General features: G+C 36.0%; 1 protein-coding gene across 1 annotated transcript in view; it reads left to right on the forward strand.

The window, feature by feature from the left end:
- LOC106872098 (gamma-aminobutyric acid type B receptor subunit 1) overlaps positions 1 to 12,193 on the forward strand; it is a 56,613-nt gene that overhangs the window by 12,138 nt on the left and 32,282 nt on the right. Inside the window, exons 2-6 of the mRNA XM_014918957.2 lie at positions 2,140 to 2,274; positions 4,030 to 4,200; positions 7,720 to 7,821; positions 9,603 to 9,668; positions 11,922 to 12,113. Coding sequence (XP_014774443.2) covers positions 2,140 to 2,274; positions 4,030 to 4,200; positions 7,720 to 7,821; positions 9,603 to 9,668; positions 11,922 to 12,113 — 666 coding nt within the window. The remainder of the gene's footprint in view (positions 1 to 2,139; positions 2,275 to 4,029; positions 4,201 to 7,719; positions 7,822 to 9,602; positions 9,669 to 11,921; positions 12,114 to 12,193) is intronic.

The raw sequence follows: 12,193 nt of genomic DNA on the forward strand, positions 1-12,193 counted from the left end.
ATATATGTGTGTGTGTATATTATATATATGTATATATATACATACATCTATATTATATATACATATATATATATTTATATATATGACGGGCTTCTTTCAGTTTCCATCTAATAAATCCATTCACAAGGCTTTGGTTGGCTCGAGGCTATAGTAGAAGACACTTGTTCAAGGTGTCACACAGTGATACTGAACCCAGAACCATGTGGTTGGGAAGCAAGCTTCTTGCCACACAGCCATATATAAATGAATGAAAAAAAAAAAGAATTAAATGGTCAAAGAAAAAAAGCTAAAAGAATCACATTTGAAGTGAGACAGGGATTTCTACTTGGGTCAAATTGGCTGAGTGACCTCTGAGGCCACTGATCCCCAGCATGAAGCTTGAGTTTCAAGACTTAGCAATCCTGTTTCAGTTCTTAGACATTTGCAATTGTGAAATCTTCCTCTTACAAACCAGATAGACATAGCCATGGCAGTGTGGTTAAACAGTTCGTTTTTCAATCACCTTGTCTTGGGTTCGGTCTCACTGCATGACATTTTGGGTAAGTGTCTTCCATTATAGCCTCAGGCCAACCACTGCTGGCCAGTATCTTATGAATGAGATTGGTCCGTGGAATTTGTGAGAAAGCCTGTTGTGCATGTTTGCATGTGTGTGTGTGTGTGTGTGTGTCTCTGAAAGCATATTTTGTATATGTGTGTGTATGAAAGCCTGTTTTATGTATGTTTGTGTATAAAAAACTATTTTGTATAGTTATGTTTGTCTGTGAGAAAGCTTATTTTGTGTGTGTGTGGGTGTCTGTATGTGTGTGTGTATATATGTGTGTTTGTAAAAGCATCTTTGTGTATGTGTGTATCTGTGTAAAAGCCTGTTTTCTGTGTGTGTGTATGTGTGTCGGTAAAAGCCTATTTGTGTGTGTGTGTATCTGTGAAAGCCTGTTTTGTGTGTGTGCGTGTATGAAAGCTTATTTTGTGTGTGTGTGTGCTTGTGTGTATGTATGTATGTGTGTTTGTGTGTTTGTGTGTGTGGCTACCAGTGTGTTCTGTTTTGTGTGTCTGTCTGTCACTTTGTATGCCTGTCCATCTGCCAGCCTCTTCATATGTCTTTGCATTTTTCATCCACAACTTAACAATGAGATAAATATTAATCACTAAAATAAGGACCTGATTAAAAAAAAAAAAATCTATAATAAATGTGAAATTCTGTCTGTCCATTCGTCTGTTTGGGACCCCTGTATCTCAGTCTACATTTGCTCTACATAGACATATTATACCTTTTTGGAATCAGGATGATCCCAGGATTGAAAATCTGCCCTTAATTTACTTCTTGAGTATCCAGCATTATGATCAGATCTTGATGAGGATTTCTTATAAGCTAACAGTTAAAAATTCAAATTTTAAAAGAACCCCCCAAATTTGTGAACTTCCAAGTTTTTCATTTAAACTGAATTTAAAGCAATACCATATTGGTAGGGTACCAATAAATGCTTTATTATCATTGCTTTCTTTAGTTTTGGGCCAGAGGCCCAATTAGCCCTCCACAGGAGCTAGCTTAACAGTCTGCATGGAGTGTGGCTTTTAAGCATGTACATATATAAGTACCAGAGTTGATATGAAAACTAAAACAAAAACCCTTCAAGGCAATATCCCAGCATGGCCACGATCTTATGATGAAAACTGGTAAAAGACTTAAAGAATATTTTACTGTATTTGATGGCCTATAAGACACACAAGTGCATAGGATGCACCCTAGCCTAGGCTATACTTTTGTAAGATAAACTACCACTAAAATAATATTTTAATTCCTCCACTTACCTGTATAACTTTGTTATTACTAGTAATTATAAGCAATTTACTGCAACCATATTCGATATAAACATACCGTAGGCAATTGTTCACCAATAGATGGCGGCACATGTTTTGTAGACGTACATACTGTTTTGAGTGAGTTTTGAGCCTACATTGATTGCATTGGATGCAGGGGGATTTTTAAAACCATTTTTGGATAAAAAAGGTGCGTCTTATATGCCATCAAATACGGTAATTATTGACAAGATGAATGCTTGGTTGCAGCAGACTCCAGGAATATTGTTGCACTTCTTTTCTATTGAATTTACAATAAATTTTGTTTGGTTTTTTTTTTAGTGTATGCCTGGTCTTGGAACTAAAGTTCTCTATGAGTTGCTCTACAATCCACCAACCAAAATCCTTGTTTTAACTGGCTGTAGCATTGTTTCAACATTTGTAGCAGAAGCGGCCAAAATGTGGAACCTTGTTGTTGTAAGTTTTAACCTTGCTACCACTTTATGTAACACCATCATCATCATCATCATCATCATCGTTTAACGTCCACTTTCCATGCTCGCATGGGTTGGACGATTTGACTGAGGACTGGTGAACCAGATGGCTGCACCAGGCTCCAATCTGATCTGGCAGAGTTTCTACAGCTGGATGCCCTTCCTAATGCCAACCACTCCGAGAGTGTAGTGGGTACTTTTACATGCCACTGGCACGAGAGCCAGTCAGTGACATATATATATTTACAACTGAAATAATGAAACATACTTGTAATTATTATGAAAAACAAAACAAAAAAAGAAAAAAAAAAGAACTACCTGTTAATTGATATGAACACCATAAAGGTCAATTTTGCCTTTAATCCTTTTGGGGTTAATAAAATAAGTACCTGTCGAGCACTGGGGTTGATGAAATTCACTAGTCCCTTCCCATCAAAATTTCAAGCCTTGTGCTTATCGTAAAAAGAATTATTATTATTGTTATTATTGAGTGAGAGCACAGTGCATGCCATCAAAGTGACACTGGGGTAAAATATACAAAGCCCAGTATACCCATAATGACTACCTGTTTGATAAGAGTACCCCAGGCACATGCATCACAATCATATGTGCATGACATGGTGATCTCATATCAAGATAAACAGTGCATGACCTTGCAGGTGGGGTCCAGTTAGAATTTTCTTCAGGTCGAGTAGCCCATCCCACTCAAAAGGTCCCTGAATAAGGGTTGTTTAAGGATGTTGAATGAAACACCCATGTTTCCGAAGTTGAATTATCTAAACCAAGAGAATTCCTCTCAACGCATGGCTATAATGTTCCCCCACTACTTCTGTTTGTGATCAGAGATGCACATATCGTCAGCCACTAAGGGACATGCTCAACTGGTTAAGGTCAAACAACTGACAAACAAATCCATGGTACTGAGCAGAATATTTGCTGTAGTCCATCTTTTATACCAAGACAAAACAATGTACATGATAACACTTCCAATCAGTTAAGATCAGAAGCCACGAGAGCCACTGCCTGGTACTACACCAAGGCATTTATTATTATTATTGGAGAACGAAAGAACAATGCATGGCATCAAAGTGACACTGGGGTACAAATATATGAAGCCCAATATACTCAGCATGACTACCCGTCTGATTAGGGTACACCAGGCACATGCATCACAACCATATGTGCGCAACATGGTGATCTCACATCAAGATAAACAACGCATGACCTTGCAGGTGGGGCCCAGTTAGAATTTTCTTCAGGTTTTTGGAGGGCCCATGTAACAAAATAGTTAATCAAGGGCCCCTAAAAAAATCTTGCTTTAGGTGTATGCATTACAAGAAACAGCTAAGTTCCTTTCTCCACCATTTTATGTAGTTCAACCTACATGAGTGAACATGTGAAAAACAAAATAGGAATTTTGAAAGAAATTTCTATAAAACTAGTTTTTAAACATCAAATGGCTTTGGGAGTCCACCTGAATAAAATAGTAACCAAAGGGGTCGACAAATGAAAAAAATGGTTGAAAACCTCTAAATCATTATTATTGCTACACGATAATTTGTTACATTTCTAGAAACTTCCATACCTAGCTTTTTCTGAATTCATGTGTAACAGTTGGAAACTATGTTCTCTGTCTGTCTTTCTCTCTCACACTCATATATACACACATACATACACAAACACACACACCTGTTTGTTTGTTGCTTTCATTGCTTCTTACTTCTTTCAATATTTGCAGCTTGCTTATGGTGCCAGTTCTCCAGCTTTGTCCAATCGAGATCGATTTCCAACATTTTTTCGGACTCATCCTTCAGCTACGCTGCATAATCCAACACGAGTAAAGTTATTCCAGCGCTATAAATGGAAACGAATTGCTACCATCCAAGTGTCTCTTGAAGTATTTACTTCTGTAAGTTATAATTTATAATTTCCTTTCCTTACAAAACAATAAAGTTGCATGTATTTCGAAACATTGGCTCCCGAGTCTCATTTTCCATCTTATCTCAAGTTCACATGAGCAGCCCTCAACTTTTTCCATGAAAGGGTTTTTTTCAACCCAACATTTCCATGCTATTTATATATTGCTTTATTTGCTTTGAGGCATGCCATTAATAAAGAAAAAAAAAAGATAAAGAAATAATTTATTCTCAAACACATGATAATGCTAATACAATAGCATTAACAGGATAAATTATCCATATATTGCAGAAAAAAATCGTTACCGGCCAGCCATGTGACTCGGACTCACATCCCTATGATTACGTGTCAAGTGCTTTACCTTTAAGCTAAACTACCAAGTAACAAATTGCTCTGCAATTTTAGGATTTATAAATTTGTTACTGGGCAGTTTAGCTTACAGGTAAAGTACTTGATGCGTAATCACAGGGATGTGAGTTCAAGTCTCATGGCTGGCTGGTAATGATTTTTGTCTGCAATATGTGGATAGTTTATCCTGTTCATGCTTTTGTATTAGCATCATCCTGCGTTTGAAAATAAATTATTTCTGTACCTTTCAATACATCTCAACGCTTCTAAAGCAAAGTTTGTTTGCTTTCATTGTAAGTTGAGTTTAAAAAAAAAAATTCAAATTCTCTCAAGGTTTGTAAATTCTTATGTAAACAACATAATAAACTTTGTATAAACTGGTAACAATAAATTTTGAAGGATTAATCTGGTCTAATGGTAGACCAGCTGTCATGTTTACAGAAAATGAGGGTTCATGCCCCACGGGTAGCCTTTGATTTTATCTAGCCAAAAGATTTTTTTAACCCAATATTTTCATGCAATTATTCATAGCTTTATCTGCTTTGAGCTCCACCATTAGCAAAAAAAAACTTAATTTTGATATGAGTACCATATTATTTTTCCACTCTATCATATGTGAGGCAAGGATCATGGTGGTTTTTGCCATCATGCTGGTGCCATGTAAAAGGCTGGTGCCACATAAAAGCACCAAGTACACTCTGTAAAGTCGTTGGCATTAGGAAGGCCATTCAGCTGTAGAAACCTGGCTAAATCAGACAATTGATGCAGCTCTCTGTCTTGCCAGCTTTTGTTAAACTGTCCAACCCATGCCAGCATGGAAAATGGTCGTTAAATGATGATGATGATGAGGAGGAGGAGGATGTCCAACTGGCATATCATTTGGTACATTCTGTTTTAGCTAATTTCTGTTTTCTCAGTCTTCTGTTTTTATCTCATTACACAGTGAAACTCTGCATGATATAAATGTGGAAATCAAAAAAAAAAAAATTTTTTTATTTATAAAATACATAAAAAAAAATGTTCTAGTGCACACAATCACATCCCTAAGCAAGTGACAGCTCCCAAAGTCTCATAGATAAGAAATAATGAGATGACTCACTGAAGGGGCAGGTATTTCTGGCAAACATATCACTATGACCCTCTGGGTGGTTGTGTGGTTGCTAACATGTTACCATATTTGATACTTTGTAAGATGAACTTTTTTTCACTAAATATGTCTCAAAAAATAACCCTGAGTTAGTGTGGTGGAGTGGGGTGGTGGTGGTGGCGGCGGTGTTGACATTCCATTCATGTTTTCTGTTGTTTGTTGTTGGGAATAATAAACCTCCTCACTCCACCACATTACTCAACCTGATGACTTAAGATAGAGTGAGAAGGTAAAAAAGGATACAGATAGGCGCAGGAGTGGCTGTGTGGTAAGTAGCTTGTTTACCAACCACATGGTTCCAGGTTCAATCCAACTACGTGGCAGCTTGGGAAAGTGTCTTCTACTATAGCCTCGGGCTGACCAAAGCCTTGTGAGTGGATTTGGTAGACGGAAACTGAAAGAAGCCCGTCGTATATATGTATATATGTATGTGTGTGTATGTATTTGTGTGTCTGTGTTTGTCCCCCCAACATCGCTTGACAACCGATGCTGGTGTGTTTACGTCCCCCGTAACTTAGCGGTTCAGCAAAAGAAACCGATAGAATAAGTACTAGGCTTACAAAGAATAAGTCCTGGGGTCGATTTGCTCGACTAAAGGCGGTGCTCCAGCATGGCCACAGTAAAATGACTGAAACAAGTAAAAGAGTAAAAAGAGTATACAAACCGTATAGTACATGAATCCACATACACACATTTAGTTTGAAGGTGTCCGTGTTAACATGATTATTATTGTCAAGAGCTGAGCTTCTAAAAAGTGAATGTCTATTTGCATGTTATATAATGAGAATAAGTCTCTGTTCAATCTGGTTCTGAGGAAACTGCATTGATGATCACTGATGTGTGAAACAAAGTCTAAATGAAAGAGGAAGTAGTCGTCAACTGTTTCAATCACTTCTGGGATATATAAGGCAATAAGAATAGTAACTGTTTAAGCAATAGGACAGTAAACTGGGTGGGATAGTGTGGTGACCTTCATTGTACTGAGAATACATGCTCAAGTGTTTTCATAAGTCAGGAGCTTTGTGAGTTTTTTTATTACAATTTAGGCTGAAAGGGATTGCTTTGAATAAACAGGATAATGTGAGCAGCTTTGATATTTAACAAAGATTCGCAAAAATAAAGTTTTTAAAAATTCAGACATCAACCATGAAATAATGTGTGTGTGTGTGTGTGTGTGTGTATATATGTATATACATACATATATATATATATATATATATATATATATATATATATATATATATATATATATATATGTACATATATATGTATATATATATATATATATATATATGTAGGGAGAATTCACAAAAAAACAAAAGACGAAGACAGGTGGTGTAGAAAACAAACTGATGTATTAGTATAACACTCGGGAATTGAAAAAATCTTTAACGTTTCAAGCCTACGCTCTTCCACAGAAAGGAACACAGAAAGAAACAAGGAGAAAAACAATGTGTGTAGTGGCTAGTGATCTGTACATGCATACACATACATATTAGGTCATCCCATAAGTTCTGTCTGAATTTTGAATAAAGAAAACAAGTGATCAAATGTTATATATAATTGAAATTTAATCATCAATGTACTTTCCCTGATTATCTATGACTTCCTTCCATCTATTTACAAGCTTTTTAATCCCATCAATGTAAAACTCCTTTGGCTTCAAAGCGAAGAACTCTGAAATGTCAGTTTCGACCTCTTCCTGGCTTGCGAAAGTTATGTCCCCCAAATGATTCTGTAAACTATGAAACAAATGGTAGTCTGAAGGAACAAGGTCGGGAGAATAAGGTGGATGAGGAATTTTTGCTTAATGATCTATGCATTTTATGCACAGCTGTTGTAGAAACAGCTGTAAGAGACTTTATGCCTGATTTCTTAATCCCTTGTTTACTTTAACTACTCTGCAATTATGTTTGTATTATAAATTACATGCTTTAAAGTGATACATGTTTTGCTTGTTCATTCTTTATATATATATACATAAACTGTAAACATTGACAATATTTGTCATTTCAGACAATCGACGATTTAGAGAGAAAAGTCAAGGAAGCCAATATCGACATTGCTGTACGTCAAAGTTTCTTGACTGATCCAACGAATGCCGTTAAAAATTTAAAGGTAATGATGGTGATGACGATGACGACGTTGATGATTTTTTTAATATCAAAAGTTAACTATTGATAGCTTAATACGGGAGCGCAGGGCAATTAACATTTCATACATGAATCTGAGAGTGCAATTGAAATATTGTCTTATGAGGGATGAGTGTTTAAAAAATGTTCAGATTGATGGTGAAGTGAACACAAGGATAGCAAAAGCCTTATCTCTGCCTTAGGATGTTTTCATCCTAATGTTCTGGGAAAGACCTGGCTTGACTATGAAGACAAAACTCAATATATACAAAGCTGTTGTAGTTACTAGATTCATTTATGGATGAGAAACCTGGACAGGTTACTAGAGACATACAAAACCAAAAAGCTTAGCCAAAAATTCACAACAGCAGAAGGCCAGGTAAAATTCCTAATCCTCCTATGCTTGGGAGAGCTAATATGTCAAATATGTATGCTTTGCTAAGTAAGTTTAGGAGGCGCAATGGCCCAGTGGTTAGGGCAGCGGACTCGTGGTCAGAGGATCATGGTTTCGATTCTCAGACCGGGCGTTGTGAGTGTTTATTGAGCGAAAACACCTAAAGCTCCACGAGGCTCTGGCAGGGGATGGTGGCGAACCCTGCTGTACTCTTTCACCACAACTTTCTCTCACTCTTTCTTCCTGTTTCTGTTGTACCTGTAATTCAAAGGGGTCAGCCTTGTCACACTCTGTGTCACGCTGAATATCCCCGAGAACTACGTTAAGGGTACACGTGTCTGTGGAGTGCTCAGCCACTTGCATGTTAATTTCACGAGCAGGCTGTTCCGTTGATCGGATCAACTGGAACCCTCGACGTCGTAAGCGACGGAGTGCCAACAACAAGCTAAGTAAGTTCCAGCTGCAGTAGACTGGACATGTAATGTGTATGCCTGACCCCAGACTCCTAAACAGATTTTCTTTGGTGAATTAGTAGTTAGCTCTTGGTCATGTGGTGGATTAAAGAGAAGATACAAAGTCACTCTGAAGATGACCTTGTTAATGTGTAACTTAGAAGAATCTCCTTGGGAACCTCTTGCTCAACATTGCATTGTTTACTGTGGAATAGTGCTGGCTGGTATGGGCAACGGTCAGTTTTCCATAAATAACCTTGTTAAGAAACTTTCCTAGAGCAGAAACTCACAGGATGGTCACAACCGAGAGGAGTTGAGACTAGTTTATGAAGTGTGATGTGTGATGTGACTAAAAAGTAGCAACTATTTCAAACATAAAGCAACGAATGTTAAACCATTGCTGATAGTTTTGATTGTGGCAAACTCTGTTGCTGTCATTTGTGAAGTCACCATTAGTAGCGACACCACAGCATCATCCAAATGTTATATCTAATCCTGTTACCAGAATCCCCGCTTGCCCTTAGACAAGTTATTTAACTATTTATGTGTCTGTTATTCATATTGGGTTAAAAAAGATATCTTTTCTATTTCACTGTTAAGAAGGTGTTATTTATAAATATCTGTCTATAAAAGACATTTGCTTTAATCCATTTGTTACAATGTTTCTACTGAAATATTCTTCCTTCGTTTGCATTGATTTTGAAAATAAGAAAGAATTTGGTAAAATAACTTTGTCATGATTAAGCTAATGTTTGAAACATAAATTAACAAGAAATTTTGATGGAGAGCTTTAATTTAGATCACATCAACCCTTTTCTTATCATACTTCTGCTTGTTTCAATTAATTTTAAGTAATTGATAACAACCACTCATACACCTATGTGTACATAGTTCTAATTATTCCGTTTTTCTCTATTACAGAGGCAGGATGCTCGTATCATCGTTGGAGTTTTTTATGAAGATATGGCCAGAAGGGTCTTCTGTCAAGTACGTAAAGATTATATATAATTTAAACTAATAATTTTTCCTTAAGGATTCACCCTCAGTGATTCAATTATATATTCACCTAACTCATGCTAACATGGGAAAACAAATGTAAAACCTGAATCTTTATCTAGTTGCTTTATATACTTACACGTCCTCATCAACAATCCCAAGATATTAGTGACTGTGAGAATCTCAGTCTCATCTGGTGATAGATTTTTCTTCCTTGACAATATCCGAGGTGGCTCATATAAAGATGTTGATGTATGTGTATATGTCTTGTGTATGTTAGGTTCTGTGAAGGGTCAATGTTATAAAACTATGATCCTTATATGTGAGATTAGTTTGGACATTGTTATGCCAGAGGAGTCTGTTTCTTGCTTTTGCATATTTTCTTTTGTTATTTATTAAGATACTGTATAACAATAACTATATGCATCTCAGATTTATCACCACCGTTTTATTATTATTATTATTATTATTAGTTTGTCAGACTCACCTTTCCACAGCTTGTCTCTTTGACTGACCTGCAATCTTGGATCAAGCGTAGACCGAGAAAGGGCACTTGGCACCTCGAGTGCTGTCAAGAACTCACGGCCCTCTGCCAGGCGGGCAATGTGATCGGTAGTAGCTCCACTCTAGCGTTCTATAGAGGGTTATTGGAGGAAAAGTGTGATGACATTCTCGGGGAAATTCCAAAATTTCAGGTCTTGTGCCTTTATTATTATTATTATTGTTATTATTATTATTATTATCATTATTATTATTATTATTAAGGTGGTGAGCTGGCATAAATGTTAGCACGCTGGACAAAAGGCTTAGTGGCATTTCATCTCTCTTTACGTTCTGAGTTCAAATTCTGCAATAGTCAGCTTCGCCTTCCATCCTTTCGGGGTCAATAAAATAAGTACCAGTTGAGCACTGGGGTGGTGGTGGTGGTGATGTGTTTACTTCTCCACCCCTTTCACATAATTTTATTTGATTTTGAAAATGAACAATCTGGTGTGTTTATTTGAATGGCCCATCAAGTTTGGGGTGGAGGCAGTTGTACGAAAGAAGGGTTTGGTGCAGTAGAACAGGTCGTTGTTGTTGTTGAACATTTATTTTTCGAAGGAAATTGACAAATCTTGTTATTTTCTTCATCAATATTGTTTTCTCAACTAATTTTCTTACTCCACCTCTTCATAAACAAGACTGGATGCTAAAATTCAAATTTGTCAGGAAGGATTTCCTTTGACTCTGTTAAATTTCTAGATTTTGTATAATAGTTAGTTTTCTAAATTGATCTTTCATTTGGATAGAAAAAAACAAAAAAACCCTGCCATGTGCTGTTTTGAAGAGAATTTTTACTGTCTTCACTGGCTATTTTTATTTTTAAAGAAATGGTTAAATCCTCTGACTTTATATTTCTTCATTATTCCAGTGAAAGATTAATTTTGTTATTACAAAGGAAAAATTACAACGTTTAACTTAATGTAAATTATTCTTACATTTAAAAAAAAAATTATTTGCAATTTTTTCCTAATTTCTTTTTATTTTATTTGAAATTTCACAAAAATGTTTGTACCCTTAACCCTTTAGTGTTCAGATTATTCTATCAGACATAATGCTTCTTGATTCACATTGATTTGAATTAATCATGCATTATCTCATCTTCAAGATCTTGATGGTGTAATTACTTAATGTAGAATAACATTGTAGGGTAGGTGTGAGAGCCTGGATCTGGTCAGTTTGAACATAAAACAGATTAAATATTTTGGCCGGATATAGCCGGTTTAAATACTAAAGGGTTAAATCTGTATTTTTATTTCACATGTTTGTTAGCAGACTAAATATAAGATTTGATAGTCTTTCACATTCCATCATGTCCAGGTGTCTTGTTAATATTTTAAACCTTGGAATAATGTAACTTTTTAAAGAATAAAAAGTTTAGAATGGTATAACAATGCACTATAGAACAAAAAATGGACTATATACCTGTTGTAACTTGGTTATCTATATAGTCCGATGATATTTCAGAATTACAATTCCTTCTTCAGATCTTATTTGCTGGAGTTTCTGCTATAAACTTTTTTAAGTTGTAAATAATTCATCTTTGAGAATCATATCATCACTTTTAAACTATCAAGCTTCATCCTTCTCTTGATATTCATAAAGATTGTTGTCGAGGCACTACATGGCTGCTCCACATTTAGAGGAGAGAAATTCATAGAATTTTTTTTCTTTTTATTGCTGTTTTTTTTTTTTTATTTACAGGCTTACAAAGAAAAACTGTATGGCAAGAAGTATGTTTGGTTCATCATTGGTTGGTATCCAGACAACTGGTATATGGCCGAAGACAAATCTATCAACTGCACGGTCGATCAACTGAAGGAAGCTCTTGAAGGCCATTTTACAACAGAAGCCATGATCTTGAACCAACAACCTACAAAGACTTTGGCAAATATGGTAGAATTATATTCTCTTTTATTTAAAATATTGAAAAAATGTGCAGACTTGGCAGTGTGGTTCAGAAGTTTGCTTTCTAA

The sequence above is a fragment of the Octopus bimaculoides genome, chromosome 22 (assembly GCF_001194135.2).
Source record: "Octopus bimaculoides isolate UCB-OBI-ISO-001 chromosome 22, ASM119413v2, whole genome shotgun sequence".
Classification (NCBI taxonomy): domain Eukaryota; kingdom Metazoa; phylum Mollusca; class Cephalopoda; order Octopoda; family Octopodidae; genus Octopus; species Octopus bimaculoides.